This window comes from Uranotaenia lowii, chromosome 2 (assembly GCF_029784155.1).
Source record: "Uranotaenia lowii strain MFRU-FL chromosome 2, ASM2978415v1, whole genome shotgun sequence".
NCBI lineage: Eukaryota > Metazoa > Arthropoda > Insecta > Diptera > Culicidae > Uranotaenia > Uranotaenia lowii.
The window spans coordinates 70,668,120-70,685,419 of record NC_073692.1 but is presented as its reverse complement, the minus strand read 5'-3'; the positions used below and the strand labels follow the sequence as shown (position 1 = coordinate 70,685,419).

General features: G+C 39.8%; 4 protein-coding genes across 6 annotated transcripts in view; 1 reads left to right on the top strand and 3 right to left on the bottom strand.

Annotated features, from left to right (window-relative positions):
- LOC129748050 (uncharacterized) overlaps positions 1-17,300 on the bottom strand; it is a 211,293-nt gene that overhangs the window by 126,121 nt on the left and 67,872 nt on the right. The gene's annotated exons all lie outside the window — the stretch shown is intronic.
- On the top strand, positions 8,206-9,538 carry LOC129748053 (uncharacterized). Its single transcript, XM_055742525.1, has 3 exons — positions 8,206-8,728; positions 8,818-9,002; positions 9,068-9,538. The coding sequence occupies exons 1-3, from the start codon at positions 8,261-8,263 to the stop codon at positions 9,528-9,530; spliced, it is 1,116 nt and encodes a 371-aa protein (XP_055598500.1). The 5' UTR covers positions 8,206-8,260; the 3' UTR covers positions 9,531-9,538.
- Positions 9,967-12,163, bottom strand: LOC129748049 (solute carrier family 17 member 9-like). The gene is made up of 4 exons (XM_055742515.1): positions 11,681-12,163; positions 10,830-11,610; positions 10,538-10,754; positions 9,967-10,477 (listed from the first exon to the last, which is right to left on the bottom strand). The coding sequence occupies exons 1-4, from the start codon at positions 11,758-11,760 to the stop codon at positions 10,230-10,232; spliced, it is 1,326 nt and encodes a 441-aa protein (XP_055598490.1). The 5' UTR covers positions 11,761-12,163; the 3' UTR covers positions 9,967-10,229.
- On the bottom strand, positions 15,029-16,979 carry LOC129748047 (elongator complex protein 3-like). The gene is made up of 3 exons (XM_055742513.1): positions 16,852-16,979; positions 16,547-16,788; positions 15,029-16,483 (listed from the first exon to the last, which is right to left on the bottom strand). Exons 1-3 carry the CDS (start codon positions 16,871-16,873, stop codon positions 15,098-15,100), a joined length of 1,650 nt encoding a protein of 549 aa, XP_055598488.1. The 5' UTR covers positions 16,874-16,979; the 3' UTR covers positions 15,029-15,097.

Genomic DNA, 17,300 nt, shown 5'->3' with positions numbered 1-17,300 from the left:
CATGACCACGAAGAGCATCAACGTGTTTGGTGCATGTTTCGACCAGCTTGGTAATACTGTTTCCTCGATGTTCGTTGGTGACTTTCAGACAATCCAGTATGGCGTCAATGTGTGTATCCACGCCAAGTCATAATCGTTGGTGTTTATGACATCTTAGTCGATTTTGTCCTTGGCGTCGCCTAACAACGCGTTTTGGAGATGAAGGATTTTCATGGCGGGAGTCTCGTTGGCGTAGCGCGGCATGATGCTCTGGAAGAGGCTTTTGAAGCTGAACCAGTTCTCCGGGTTGCCATCGAAGACCGAAAATGGAGCGTGTAATTGTGGAGCGGCAGCTTGCACGTAGATGTGTTGCGGGGGTACTGGCTGAGCCATTTCACTTCACCACTGGTCGATGGGAGAGCGGGAGTGAGACAATCAATTTTGGTTTGGAGTGCAACATAAAGCTGGTTGTGAAGTGTCTCGAAACGCAGATACTCTTCTTTTTGTTCGTCCTGCTCATCTCCCGGCTTGCTAGCGACGATTTCCATGTGTACTTGATCGAAATCCTCTACACATTTTCGAAGCGTCTCCAGGTGGAGCTTTAGTAAATGGATACTCACAGGTTCAGGCTTGAGGGAGTCATTTATCCGAAGCAGTTTCTCGTAAATCAATTCACGGCGGTCGAGAAGAATCGTCAATTCCCGAGCCATCTTGCGCTGCTGGTCACGTAAAGCCTGGGCGGTTTTCTGTTCTGCGACAGATGGCAGAATATTCCTTGGAACTTTGCCTGGATTTACTCGATGAGGAGTTTCCGATTCGGACATTGATTTTGTAGCACTTTTAATTTTGCACCCGCAGGTGGCAATCACTTTTTATTTTTTCCTCTTGTAGGAAACACTTTTTTTTCAAATTCAGTTCACTTTTGAATTTAGCCAAAATGGCCGACAGTTTTTTTCACTAGTGCCTTGGGAACGATCACACACTCGGCACCAAGATGGTGGACCGGTTAACACTAGTGCCACGGGCATACACACACTACTATACAGTCAGACTTTTCGCCAAGATGGCGGACTTTTTTCTCTAATATGCTACGAGCACACACACACTACTGAAAGTCACGGACTTTTCTTCGCCAAGATGGCGGATCTCTTACACAATTGTGCATCGAGCACTTTTCACCAATATGGCGGAATGTCTTTGAACTTGTGCGATGCGCACACACACACAGTCACAATTTAAAAGCAACGGATTTTTCCAAGATGGCGTCGAGCCGAAAATTTTCGTACACGGTACGAATTCACTCGCGATTAACTTTTTCGATAGCCGGAAATCATTCGAAATTCCTCAGGCTATCCGGATCGATTAGGACCAAAATGTTTTTCGCACAGCTCAGGGAATTTAGCAAGAGGAAAAGCGAATGATTTTTCGGCTAGAAACGGTAGAACAAAAAACACGTCCGACTGTAATAACGGTTTGATTTATTCTGAATCATTTCAAATAGATAGTGGTACCAATATAACTAAAACATAAGTTAAACAGAAGGACTGCCCAATTTTCGGAACGTTCAATTGTAAATAATACTCACGGTGCTGCTCAATATAAAATAGCAATTATAAAGTTACTGAATCCTGTTGTAAGTGCAGTGATACAAGCTAAAATAGTAGGGTTATATTAGAGCATTGAACTCATAAGTTCGAAAATGGTACTGAGTTCTTGGTAGTTAAATTTAATATTAGACTTGCCTGAATGTTATGTCATTCGCGGAATAGTATCCCTAGCACTTACTCTATTTAACTAAATAATCTTTTTTTTTAAGAAATTATAAATTCTACTCCTCGAGATGGCACAAGACACGTTCTCGAATACTTTAGCATCTGTTTTCGTACTCCTGTTTCGATGACAATTATCGACGGTTCCCTTTAGAAGATGTCATCGCCTAGTAGCGAGGGGATGCTCGTTGTCAACACCTATCAATAAGCGCATAGGTACTACTTTGCGACGTAACAGGGACAGTTACGAATGCGTGTATCTCAAAAACCATTCGTTTGATCTAAATACTTTCTATGAAGAAAATGAAGAAATCTTATGATTATTTATGGAAAAATATGAAAAAAATGTATCTTTTTTTTTGTAAGACTAAGTTCTACTTTATTCTTGGTACCTCCCATCGGCCGGCGCACACTTTTTCTGTCATGATATTGATCATTTTATCAAACTTATATTTCGTTTAATCTGTATTTTAGGTGACTACATCCTCCTCCTTCAATTTCTGCTACTTTTCGGTGCAATACTTCTCTTTTAAAAGAAACTGAGGGCAATTTAGAGGATACAGCTTGTGTGTAGTACAATTATGTAAGTGTATTAACAGCGCATTCCCGCGAGAGTTGACCCGAGCGGTTGGATGAACACATGTACATACATAGTGCAAATGTATGAGTAAGGACGACGCACAGCACACATTCCCGCGAGAGCTGATTCGAGCAGTTTAACCGTTGGTCCTCAATCGGAACGCACTAGTCGAGGGCGACAGTCACGGTTCAGTTCGGCAAGAGACAGGATTAACGATGGGTGATTTCCGATGGATATTTAAAGGCTGCACACAGCTGTTTTGAAATCAACAAAACTTGATTATTTTTGAGCCACTTTAGCGTTTTTAATGGAATTTCTGCTGGCAAAATCTGACAATGACGAAGTTTAACCATCATGAGATTGCATGGTTAGTATAGATCGTAGGTTGCGAAGGTTACATTCAAGATTACTCTTTTTAGGCTTTTAAAAACATCGAAAACCAGAGTTTTCCTTTTAAAAATTGTTGTTTTTTTATCCACAGGAGCAGAATTTTGACGAATTAATATATTTTATTTTCGTAGGTGATTGAAAGAATTAGAGAAAATTGGAAAGAATTAGAAAAAAATATTTTATACAAAACAACCAGCAAATACATACGTTAATATGCTCGGGACCTTGCAACAAACAGACATGGTATAGGATTCTAACGCTGAAACTTGTTTGAAAAAAGGGAATTTCATAAGTTTTGTCGTCTAACAGAAATCATCTGTCTCATAGCCTCGGTACCGACTACACAGTTTATGATCTCTGGAACTAGCAAAAATGTGTTGTTTGAGGTTACGTTTGAATGCCGAATTACTAGGCAACACTTTCAGTTTATCGGAGAAATTTTTTGGATATTTCAGCGATCTAACCTTAGATTTTCGTTTATTCAAAATTAAAGATTCTGGTATGAGTCTTGACTTCCCTGATGACCCATAACCGTATTTGCCGATCAATTGCTTCACTCTAATGCTTGATTTGAACTTTGTGGACTTTTTTGACAGCGTTTGCAAACTTTTCCACCACTATCACAAAGTAATTCTTTGAATAATCAACAGTTTTTTCAGCTATCATTTTGATAATGATGGATTTTTTTTCTCTTGCATCGTAAATATCTTAAAAACGCGTAAATTTTAAATTTTGAAAAAATAGGTCGGATAGTAATTTTCACAAGCAGCAGAATTTTGAATATCCGATAACTAGTAAACGAGCTATTAGCAAAACAAAGAGCCTCATTTTTAAATGAACTAAGCTTAAGTCACTTCTATTACTTTCAAGTTCATCAATAAGTACCTACATATAATTCAATCAAGGGAATTAAGTAGTTGTTTCTCTTTTTCAGACAAAATGTAACTTCGAAAGTAAATATGGAACTTTTGGTTGCTTGGGGACAGAGCTGCGAATGATAATGTAATGTAATGTGTAACGTGAATTTTCAATAGGGTGGTTCTACACTCAATGTTTGAATAAAAAGGCGTTTGTTTATAATATTTTTTTTGTGAATAAAAATTATTGTTATTTTAGAACAATAATTTTTATTCAAAAAAAAAATATTATAAACAAACGCCTTTTTATTTGAAACGATGTATTATGAGTTTGATCCTGAAGAAAAAAAATTGAAACAAACGATTTATAAACTAAAAAAAAACTTATAATTAAAGAATTCGTTTTAATTTCAAGGTGAAAAAGTATTTGAAGTGAAGGAAAACGGATTAGAAACAAAATGATTTTTATTTGTTTGGCGACGCAACAGAGGAAAATTCCTTTGCCCTAAGAATTTTTGTCGCTGCGTGTAATATAATCAAATATCCCAAAAATACAGAGAATGAGATTAAAAATAAATGACAAACCATACCGAGTTTTTAATAAAAAATGACCAAAATTACAAGACTGACAAACAAAAACAAAACAAAAAAGAATTACAAGATGACAAAAACACAAAAACGAAACAAAATGGATTAAGTGACTAAAATAGTAAGGTGATAGTTTCAACATTTTTGTCTTTATTAATTTTAAACCTTTTTTATTTGGCTGGTAAACGGTGGATAATGTGCAACACGAGACCCCATAGTGGTCATATCACCTCTTATTCACAACTCCTATCTCTACCTCCCCGCGGTGCCAGCTAAGGTGCGAGTAACCTAAGCGGAGATCGGGTACCCAACCCCGGTGGATGCTTTGGTCGCATGCAGACTGAGAAGGTGGCCGCACGCGTCTGTTCCCCAGGTCAGGGGCGGCGTGCAACAACAACCGAGCGTCTGTTCTCCAGGTCAGGGGCGGCTCAAACAGCGTCTGTCTTGCAGCAAGCGGGTGAATTTATGAAATGCGGCTCCCGCCAGCTAAGTCCAAGATGGCAGCCCCATCGCGGGATAGGGACTTTAGGCTAACAACCTACTGCTCCCGATTTGAAATTGTTACGGAATCCGAAAGAAATGACCGACCTGGAACTTTGGCGACGACTTTTAGCATGAAAACACGGACACGAATTGGAACTTGGAATGTTTTAACCCTTGCCCAACAAGGCAAACTGGAACAACTTGCTAGAGAGGCTAGCCGCCTCAAGCTTGAAATTCTGGGACTGAGTGAAGTCCGTTGGCCAAATACTGGAGAACGCAAGACACAATCCGGGCAAGTCCTGCTTTACTCTGGCATACGAGGAGAACATGCTACTCGGGAACGAGGAGTTGGTTTCCTGTTAAGCCCGCAGGCCTACGCGGCCCTCATTAGATGGGAACCGATAAACGAAAGAATAATCTTAGCCAGATTTAGAACACGGGTTAGAAACCTTACAATGGTCCAGTGTTATGCGCCAACTGACGTTGCCGACTTGCAGGAGAAAGAGCAGTTTTACAGTCAACTGAACAGCGTGGTTGAGAGAATTCCGAAGGGTGACATTCAAATCCATTTGGGCGACTTCAACGCAAAGATTGGCTCCGACAATCAGGACCTTGAGCGCATCATGGGGCGCCATGGCCTAGGACAGATGAGCGAAAACGGAGAGCTGTTTGTAGAATTTTGTGGCAACAACAACATGGTGATCGGTGGATCGCTCTTCCCCCATCGACCAGCACATAAGGTCACTTGGGTATCCCGAGATGGCCGAACAGAAAATCAAATTGACCACATCTGCATCAGCCGAAAATGGAGAAGGAGCCTTCTTGATGTCCGCAACAAGCGAAGCGCAGACATTGCATCTGACCATCACCTCGTCCTTGGCGAGATACGACTGAGAGTTGCGCGTGTCCAACGGCGCGAGGAGAAAGTCGGGTGTCGATACGACGTCCGCCGGTTGGAGAATCCAGAGGTGAAAAGGGCATACGTTGAACAGCTAGAATCCCGAGCCTCGGAGCTGCCGACAGACGGAACAGTCGAAGAACAGTGGTGTGGAATCAAGAATGCCTTTATCACGACGAGCCATGGTACTCTCGGTAAAGAAACTTGGAGGATGGTCGATGATCGGAGAAAGGCGAAAGTCGGAATTGAGCAGGCATGTACCGGGTCAGCCAAAGCAGCCGCCCGCTTACGATATGCGGAGCTGGAAAAGGCAGTTAAACGAGCTTGTAGACGAGACAAGAGAGCCTGGACAAACACCCTAGCCGAAGAGGGAGAAAGAGCCGCCGCCAATGGAGATATCCGATTACTTTTTTTTTTTTTTTTGTATGAGGAGATCCACTGCGACCAACTTTTTGTGATCTATTGTCCGATTACTTTATGACATTTCTCGCCGCCTCAGTGGTGCAAGGACTAATGCAAGAATGCCGCTAAAAGACCGAGCAGGTCAGTTATTGACCGATCGAACAGATCAGCTCAAACGATGGACTGAGCACTTCGAACAACTCTTCCGAGTCACGAATAGCGATGGCCAACAGAATCTGCAGCTCGAAGCGCCAACAGTAAGTCGCATAAATGGCGTCAACTCGGAAGCGCCTTCGCTGGCTGAAATAGGAGCGGCAATCAAAAACATGAAATCCAACAAAGCACCTGGGATCGATTGCATCCCTGCTGAAATGCTGAAAGCCGACCCTGCCCTATCAGCAAAAATGTTGCACCGTCTTTTCGCTGACATCAGGGATACTGCAACATTCCCGGCCGACTGGATGCAGGGTATCCTCGTAAAGGTCCCGAAGAAAGGAGACCTGACAGAGTGCGGTAACTGGCGAGGCATAACGTTGATCTGTACAACCCTCAAAGTACTGTGCAAAGTGATTCTGAACAGGATCCAGGAGAAAATAGACGCTACACTCCGACGGCAACAAGCTGGATTCCGATCTCGACGATCATGTGTGGACCACATCACAACGCTACGAATCATACTGGAACAAATCAACGAATTCCAGGACTCTCTTCTGCTGGTGTTCGTTGATTTCGAAAAAGCATTCGACCGACTTAACCATGAAAACATTTGGGCGGCTCTAAGGCGACGAGGGGTCCCAGAGAAACTAGTCCATCTCATCGAAGCACAGTATGAGGCATTTTTGTGCAAGGTCTTGCACGACGGTGTCTTGTCCGAACCAATCCCGGTAACTGCTGGAGTGAGACAAGGATGTATCTTATCATCGCTACTTTTTCTAATCGTAATGGATGAGATTCTGATTGGATCGATTGACTGTGCACCGAACCGAGGATTGCCGTGGAATCCTTCAACTATGGAGCAACTGAACGACCTTGACCTGGCTGACGATATTGTTTTGCTCGCCCAAACACAACCAGATATGCAGAGCAAACTCGACGACCTCACCGAAAGTTCCAAGGCAGCAGGTCTCAAAGTCAATGTCGGAAAGACCAAGTCGATGGAGATCAACACAGGAAATCCCTCCAGTTTCATGGTAGCTGGGCAACAAGTTGAGAAAGTGGAGTGCTTCCAGTATCTTGGTAGCCAGATTACGCCTGATGGTGGTACCAGAAAAGACATCGAAACACGGATCAGAAAGGCCCGATTTGCGTTTGCGAGTCTCCGAAACATCTGGCGCTCACGCCAGATCTCTCTACGAACAAAAATCCGAATCTTCAACTCAAACGTCAAATCCGTATTGCTGTACGGGTGCGAAACTTGGTGCACATATGCGGTGACGACGCGAAAACTGCAAGTATTTGTAAACCGCTGCCTGCGGAATATCATCCGCGCTTGGTGGCCTGGCAACTGGATCTCGAATGAGGAACTACATCGCCGGTGTCATCAAAAGGCGCTAGAAATCGAGATTCGGGAACGTAAGTGGAGATGGATTGGGCACACGCTGCGAAGAGATGAAAACGAGATTTGCAGAGAGGCGCTAGATTGGAATCCAGAAGGTAATCGAAGAAGAGGCAGACCCAGAAATTCGTGGCGGCGAAGCCTAGCCGCTGAAATCCGAACTGTCGACGAGAATCTTGACTGGGACCAGGTGAAGACGCTGGCTCCGGATCGTCAACAGTGGAGGTCTTTTACCACGGCCCTATGCACCGGAGGATCGGCGCGGGATCATTAAGTAAGTAAGTAAGTAAGTTTATTTAGGTACCTTATTATTATAATTTTTGTCATTTAGTTATTTTTGTAATTTGTTGTTATTTTGTGTCATTTATTAAATTCATGTTTTTTTTTGTCATTTTTGCCTTTATCAGGTGATTGTGTCATTTAAAAAGTATCAATTTGATGGCGAATGTTAAAAATGAGCAATTAAAAAAAAGTTCAATTAAGCTGAGAAAAAATAAAATTACCAACAATTGGTAGTAAGAATGACTTGAAGTTTATTTAGAGTTATGTGTCCAGGAACTTGCATGAAAGCTTTCAAACAATGATTTGATTTTGAGCTCACAATTCGAGCGCTCCTTTAAGGGGCGCATCCAAAGAATACTTCCCGCCTGTTTAAATTCGAGGTCTTCATTTTTCTAATTTTTTGTTCTTTAAACAAACAGATTTACACAGAAATCACCGGTTAAGATTCTAGTCTAAACAAAGGTAAGATCCCAAAAAATGGACACTCTCGCTGAACCAAAACCCCAGGAACTTCGGAACAAACGCCGAACCGAACTTCGCTGGGATCGTCAAGTGCACCGAAAGGCCGACATCGATCTCAATCGAGCCGGTCTCGGAGAAATGCTTCAGGAAGTTCGGGACATCGAGAACCTTACCCCGCAACACATCAAAGGTCTTGCGTCCCGCATCAAACGTCGCAAGCGTGCCGATTCGAAGGACCTGGTCAGACTGAGCTATGGCTTCCAGCAGGCTGAGGCAAACATTTCGGAATTCATACGGATTACCGGGGCCATTAACGTCGTTGTCAAGGAGCTGACCGGTCACGATTCCGATCTGCAACAGCTGGCCGCAGAATGTTTGTGCAATCTCAGCCTGGGCGATGAGGTATACTGCGAAAAGGTGGCCACCTTTGCCGGGACCTATCTGATCACGTTTCTGGAAAATTTGAGCCATCGGCGGTTGCAGGTAAGATGTTAGACCGTTATATATTTTTAAAGATTGATTTTGGCACCAGATTGTATCTAGGATTTTTTTAAATGTGTATGTTTTCGCAGATAACCTGCCTGTGGACTCTTCAGAACATCGTTGCTTCGGGTCCAAAAGCTTGCAAAGTTCTACATTCACAAGGAGTTGTATCCTGTCTCAATCATCTGTTGGATATTGGGGGGCAAAGCGATCCACTTCCCGATGTTCTGCTCTGCATAGAACTGATTCTGTCGTACGAGTTTCAGTTCTTTGGGTAAAATTTGAATGTTTCCTTGAAATTAGTTTAGCTTGCTTAACAAAAAATATTTCTTTTTCCAGCAAGGACATTTTACTAACAACCACAATGCCCCTTGTGATGAAGAAAGCTTCCAGCTGCAACAGTCTCAAAGTCCTGTACAAAGCGTTAAGTTTGACAAATTTCGAGGTTTTGGAATACGACGCAGTACCAGAAATCGTAACGTTCTGTTTGAAATCGTTGGCTTCTGGCTCCGAAGAGCTGCGACTTTCATCAACTCTTCTAGCGATCCGAATCCTGGCCAACCTTGTAGCGTCTCAAGAAGGATGCTGCACCTATTTGTTTGAACGTTGTCTACAACAGAACATCCGATTCGGTTGTCTGTTCAATGACTTTGCAGAAGCTGAGGAACATGCTATCTGTCGAGAACTTCTGTGGTTGTTGGGAAACATTTATCGCCAAGCGGGCAAGGTCGAACTGGAGCAATATTTAGGTTACGATCAATTCTGCACCCAGTTGGTGGTGCCGAAAAAGTTGTTGGTTTGAGGTGTTATAGTAAGATTACGATAATTTGAAAAAAATATATTAGGTAATGAAGTATTTATGAATCTTCAAAGAATTTTTAGTTTCGATTTTCCGAATAAAAAAATCCGTTTTCAATTGGTTCAGAGGATTGAAAATTTGTTCACAAACTAATAGGAAAAATCATAAGTAAAGAGATGATGAAAATTTGCGAAATCTTGAAATCAAAGGAATAACTTAGCTTAATCAGGAAATATCGGAAAACGGCGGGTTTTCAACCCAAAATATTTCCGTCCGTCGACCGATGCATCGTTTCCGATAAATTTGGAAGTTGCGAAGTCGTTCATTCTTTGATTTGAAGATTTTTTTTGAAAACATTTTAAATCAGAAATAAATTCGGCGGTTTAGTAATTAAAGCACACAAGTAATTACGCACAATATCAATTTTTATTTCGAGTGCTTTTGGAATCGTATCATTCTGCTTCTGATTCGTTTCTTCGTCTAGATTCGACGTCACTGAAAGCCTCAATCGGTTTTCAGCAGGAAAAAAAACAGTCATTGAATTTGTTTTTTGGTAACATTATCCAGCTATGTAGGAATATGTCACAGATTATAACCGCATATCTAAGGGATCAAAAGGTACAATTACTTTAAAAAAAAAACTCTTCCCTCAAACAACACATTCTCGCGACAAATTTGCCCACTTCCCAGCTGCTGGCTCACTCAAACAATCGCCTCGGCCGAACCGAAAATCGTAAACACAACCCAACCGACCGTGTTGATGGCTGCCGCGGTGCTGAAAACCGCGGACCAACTCTGCGTCAGCTCCAGGATGTGCCCTGCCAGGTAAACGCCGAGGAAGCCCGGAATCGCACCGACCGTATTCATCAGCCCGAAAACGCTACCCGAATGACTGGGGGCCAGGTCCTGAGGGTTTACCGTAATAGCGTTGTTGTGAAATCCGGAGAGACCTAAAAGAAGGTTAATCGGTCGAGGAAAATCGGTTTATTTTTAAATGTTTTTCTACTTACCGATGATAATTGACATGCAGGTCAGTGCCGTGTTGAATTCCGATGTGTGACACATGATGAAGAGGGCCACGTTCTGGCCGAGGAAGCAGATACTCTGAACCACTTTACGGATACGGGTAAGGGACCATTGCCGAACCATCAAGCGTTCGGTGAGGAATTTACCGAACAACGTTACCGGTGGCAGTGCAAGCCAGGGGATCATGTTGACAACCCAACCCTAAAAATTGTATAGCATTTGCGTTTCACTTTGATCTGATTTCACAAACAGGAAGATAAATCTTAGGATAATTACCTTCGCAAGAGGGAAATTTTCATGAAAGTATGTCGGTAGCCAGGACAGCAGCACGAAAAAACAGTTCATCTCACAGGCATGTCCCAGGACACAGGCCCAAAACGAAGCCCGACCGAATAGCCGCAACCATGGAACGGTTTCCGTTGAGCCTAGCTTGGGACAGATCCGACTCGGTTGCGAAAGATTTATGATTCGATTCCGATCTGAAGATATTGTGTAGTAGCGCAGCAGTAAGGTCCAGGTCAATCCGAGAAAGCCAATCACCCGAAACACTGTTGGCCAGCCGAAGTAATCTAGGATGAACGATCCTAGGATTCCAGTGAGCAGAGTACCCAGGGCTGATCCCGATGTAAGAATACTAAAGAAGCTGGTCCGTTCATTCGAGCTTAGATTTTGACTAGTGATGCTGATCATGCTAGGGTAGTGAACACCCTGACAGGCACCATTAACTATCCGGATCGCTACGATGAACGGAATAGAGTAGCTGGACAGATACGATGCTGATGTGATGATATTTGGCATCCAAAAGGTGATCATCGACCACCCGATAGCGGCCAGCAGGATCACTTTCTGGCCACCGAACTTATCGCTAAGATAACCCCCCAGAACCTGGGTCAGTGTGTAGCCCCAGAAGAACGAGCTCAGCACCGTGCCGGAGTCGGTTTTGCTCCACTTTCGCTCCGAAGCCACTGTCGGAACAAGCAGTGGCATCGTCGTCCTCGTCGAGTACAACATACATGTTCCAGCCAACAGGGTCAAGAACCAGGTCCGTTTTTCATTTCTATAAATAAAAACAAGAAAAAAGTTACAAACAAATAACACAAGAAAAAACACCATCCGAAAAACCTTACCTGGTCCATATACTTTGGCTGTCGTTGAGATCTCGAAGTAGCGAGTACTTGAGTTTCTCCTCCATCGGAGTTTTGACCATTTTCGAAAAGGTCTTCGCGGTTTTTAGTAGGTAATCGAAACACCGATTTTACGTTTCAGTCAGCATCATTCTAGACGAGCCAACATAGCTGATTTTACACGTCTTCACAAACAAAGCTCAAAATTCTTAACCGAGTATCTTAGCTTCAGATTTCTTTAAAAAAAAAACTTTCCCTTGAATTCGACACAGGTCAACAAGAAGGAATAATTCTTCCCCAACACCTCTCAGGTACCTGATGGCTAGGCAGGACTTTGTGCCATTAGGATACACCAGAGAACAGTGAAGAAAAGCCACGGTTGTGTTTTTTTGGTTCCTTTCTTTTTGCTTCGTGTTGCAGATGTTTCTCTATCAATCAGCCAGCAGCGTTTGTAATCTGCCTAGCTACCCTTTTTTCTTTTGCTTTTCTCAATCGTTGTCGGCTGGTTGGATGGCTAGGGAAAACGAAATGTCAGACTGAGGGAAAAATTTCATCTCTTGCTTGAAGCATCTTCGGGAAATAAGAGGGGTAGGAAGATGGTACCCTAGTAAGCCTCAGAAAATATTGCTCGCGTTAAATACATAAAATTGAGTTATTTTCTGGCATTTAAACTTTAATAAGTTATTAAGTTATGTTAATATAATCAGAACAAAGTGTTAAGAATTATACATTTACAACCATTTACGTATTGTCGAATGCAAAAACCGACAATGTACCTACATTTCATTGATGTTATAAAAACAAAAAAAACGACATGTGCAAAATGTCATCATGTTTAAGAGTGTACAAAATTCCTAAAATTTGAGATTTTTACACGCCCAAATGCATAAAATGTTAGATTAAACATAAAATCAATTTAAAACAAGAAAAAAAATGCAGAACTGTCAAAAATAGCGGAACTAAAAACAAAAAATAACAATAATAGTTAAAATCACAAAAAAAAAAACAAAAATTGGCGAATATGTATGACAAAACTGAAAAAATACAATAATAAATGGATTGACAACTTTTTCATTTATGTCAACTTATTAGTATTTTTAATTTTTGTGTCTTTGTTTTTCGATTTTGTGATCCTTGTCATTCTTGACATTTTGGTCTTTCTATCATTTCTGTAATTTTTATCATTCTTGTGTAACTTCCTTTATTTTTGTGAATTTTGTCAATTTTATCTTTTTTTGTCTTTATTGTCATGTTCGTCATTTGCGTTGTTTTTTTTTTGTGGTGTTTGTCAACTTTGTCGTTTTTGTTTTTATTCTGTTTTTGTCATTTTTTATCATTATTGTTTTTTTTTGTAATTTTACCATTTTTGTTTTTTTGTTTATTTTTGTATTATTGACATTTTTTGTCATTTCTTTAATTTTCGTCATGTGATTATTTTTAATACCTTCCATTTTTTTTTGTGTTTTTTGTATCTAGTATCAGTTTGTCAATTTTGATAATTTTTTCATTTTTTGTGATTTTTGTAATTTTAGTAAATTTGTTATTTTTATCATTTTTGTCTATTTGCCATTTTGTCATTGTTTTTTTGTTGTTTAAGTTATTTTTGTCAGTTTTGTTAATTTCGTTATTACAATAAATTTTGTGCATTTTGTCATTTTTGCTATTATTTATCTGTCATAAAAATTTTAGTCATTTTTCTCATCTAAATAATATTTTTGTATTTTTGTCATTTTTGTCTTATCGTCATTTTTTCATTCTGTAATTTTTATTATTATGTCATATTTTCATTTTCCCATTTTTTTCTTTTTGTCATTTTGGTTATTTTTTCAATTTCTCTCACTCTTTTTATTTTTAGAATTTTTATAATTTTTATAATTTTGTTTTTTTTTTTTGTTATTTGTTGTATATTGTAGTTTTCGATATTTTTGGTATTTTGTACACTTTTGGTCTTTTATGTCATTTATGTTATTGTGTTAACAACTTTTTTGTCATATTTGCATTTTAGTCATTTTGTTATTTCGTGATTTGTGTCATTTTGACATTTTATCATTTTGTAATTTTATTTCTTTGTCATTTTGTTTTTTTTTTCATTTTGAACTTTTTGATTGTTTTTGTCTCTTTTTCACATTCTTTCATTTTATTATTTTAGCATTTTTTTTCCATTCCGATGTTAGATGTTCAAAAAAAACTAAATTTCAACATGTTTGAGAGTGTACAAAATTCCTGAAGTTTTGGAATTTTACCCGGCCAAATGCATAAAATGTTAAACTCGACATTAAATCAATTTGAAAACAAGAAACAAAAATATAAAAATTATAGAACTGTCAAAAATAACGAAACTAAAACAAAAATGAGAAAAATCACAAAAACGACGAAATTTTTAATTAAAAATAAAAGACAATCATGATTAAAATCACTCAAAAAAAAAACAAAAATGGCAAATATGTAAGACAAAATTTTGAAAAAAAAAACCAATATATAAATGACAAATGATTGTCAATATTGTCAACTTAGTCATTTTAGTGCCTTTTTTGTTCTGTTTTTTTTTTTTTTATTTTATTTTGTCATCCTTGTGATTCATGATATTTTTTGTCATTTCTATCATTTCTGTTTTTTTTTTTTGTATTTTTTGTTATTTTTGTAACTTTGTTTTTTTTTTATTTTTGTATTTTTTGTTATTTTTGTAACTTTGTTTTTTTCTCATTTTTGTCATTTGAGTTGTTTTTTTTTTTTGTTTTTATTTGTGGATTTAGTCATTTTTTTAATTTCTTGTTTTTGTTCCTTCATTGTTTGATCATTTTTGTCATTTTATCATTTTTGTCATTTTATCATTTTTGTCATTTCGGTAATTTCGTTCTTGTCAGTTTTTGCTTTTTTTGTCATTTATTGTTATTATCGTCATTTTTGTAATTTTGTGCACTTTTGGTTTTTTGTGCCATATGTTATTGTGTTTTTCAATCATTTTTTTTTTCATTTTTGCATGTTGTTATTTCGTGATTTGTGTCATTTTTGTAATTTTTGTTATTTCATTTTTGCGTCATTTTGTAATTTTTTACTTTGGTTTTTCTGATCGTTTTTTGTCTTTTTTGTTCTTTCATTTTGTCATTTTAGTATTTTTTTTTCTTTCTGCGCATTTTGTCATTCTTATTAATTTTGATCTTTTTTGTACCATTTAAGTTTTATCATTTTTTATATCTATGCACATTATTTTGCCATTTAAAATTCTTGTAATTTTTGCATTTTTTTTTTGTTGCATTATTTAACATTTTACAAGAGTTTATACATAAAAAACGAATCAATGATTAAAATTAAGGCTTTCTTTGTTTAGTTCCATAAACGATCAGCACTGGCTGAATGCTTTATAAAATTATTTATTCAGCAAAAGAAGAAAATAAAAATAACTCACCTTATGAAAATGTCTTAGACCAACATTTTAGACATGTAAGGACCATCAAGCTCGTATCCCATCTTGCGGTAGTAGTTCCGCGTTCCAATGCCAGATATGACGGCCAACTTTTTGTTTCCATGTTCCTCCCGGGTAATACGTTCGGCTTCCTCCATCAGCAGCATTCCGAACCCCTGATGCTGGAACTTGGTGGGATCCCGTGCATTGACCGGAACAACCGATCCATAAACGTGTAGCTCCCGCACGATCGAACACTGATCAACGAGCTCCGGGCGGAAAGTGTCCGGTGAACATTTGCGCAGCCGAAGCAATCCAATCAGAATGTCCTGTTTGGGATCCTCGTAGGACAGGAACGTCTCCCAGCCACCATTTGCCACGTAGTCCCTACGAATTAGTTCGACCTCGTACGGTCTAACTTTGTTGTGAATTTCCTGGATACCGACTTCGCGGGTTCGAACATCTCGGCAATCTGTTCCGAGGTCTTTCATTCGAGCCAGAGCTAGCTCTCGCAGATTGCCGTGTTCGACGCCGGAGCTGACCAGTGGCATCGGGATGTCTCGCTGTACCCGATAAACTCGGGTCCAAGGGGGAACTAGCGCCAATATTTTAGCAACCAAATCCACTAGAGTCGATGGAGGGTAGCTCTTGTAACGACCGGTTTTCCACAGCTCGTATAGACCGGTACCTCGAATAACCAGAGTTGGGTAGATTTTTAAACCGTCGGCACGGAAATCGGGATTTTCAAAAAATTCTATGAACTGTTCAATGTCTCGTTCGATATCAACATTTGGCAAATCCGGCATCATGTGGGAAACTACTTTGAAGCCGGCGTCCTTGGACATCTGAAAGCTTTCGCAAGTCGCTTTGACTGTGTGTCCTCTGTTGGTGTCTCGAGCAACGTCTTCGTAAACAGATTGCACTCCTATTTCCAAACGGGTACAACCATAAGCTAGCAAATCCGACAGATGCCTCTTTAAGCAATAATCCGGACGTGTTTCAATCGTAATACCAATGCATTTGGTATGAGACTTTTCCGAATATCGAACGGCTTCCTCCACGCTGGAACTGGTATGACCGGACAAGGCGTCGTGCAAATTCCTTATGAAATAGTCTCGATAGTCCTCTGGGAGGCACATGAAAGTTCCCCCCATAACGATGAACTCTACCTTGTCAACCGAGTGGCCCAGCTGTTTGAGCTGCTCAACACGATGCCGAGTTTGTAGAAAAGGATTGTACCTGGCCCGGATAGCCCTCATCGAGGTCGGCTCGTATCCGGTGTAGCTCTGAGTGGAATACTCAAAGTCACTGTCCGGCCCGCCGGGACAGTACACACATATGTTGCCGGTCATGTTGATGTGCGGACAACGATGAGGCTTACACATCACGGCCACCACCGCAATCTAAATAGATAATTTGATTTGCAACCTTTGAAATAAGACTTATGACTTAAGAAAATAACTCACCCCACTAGCCGTTCGGATTGGTTTCGCTTTCAGCTTGGGAAGCAGGATCGGTTTAACTTCATGTGGAACTGCGGCAATAATGTCCACAAGCCGAGGAGCACTCGAAAGACCATAGTTCGAAGCAAGCCGAGTCTTCAGCCGGTTCAGGTTCACATCTTTTCCATCGTGATGGGCTTTCAGCAGTTCCTGGATGATTTCACCCACCACTATCAGCATCCGCTCCTCACGACTCAAGCCGGCTCCTGTAGAGATGGAAATTATAAATTTATGATTTCTGAACATTTCCGTTTGCATTATTAACTTACCAAGAGGCTTTTTCTTCGTCATTGAAGTATATTTTTACAGTTTTTTAGGGAAATTTAGCAGCGAAATTCAAAAATTGTGAAATTACGCAGGCAAACCCAAAACACGTTTTGTTTTTATCACACGCTACCACGTTTTAGCCATTTTGCACTATTTATAAACTATACAGTAGGTACTATAGTAAATTTAAAAGAACCTATTTTTAATTTCTGATTCACCCAGAATTATTCGAAAAACGTTTATTGAAAAAATATTTTTTTAGTAATCAAAATATTTCCTATTTCCATTGAAGGCGTTACAAGCTTGGTTAAAAAAATGTTATTTATAAAATTAATTTTTTTTTAAATGGTGCCATGAAGTTTGTTTTCAAGATTTAGCGTGTACAATAATACGCTCAATACCAAATGCTTGATTTTGGATAAACTTAGAATAGGCACAATCCAATAATGTA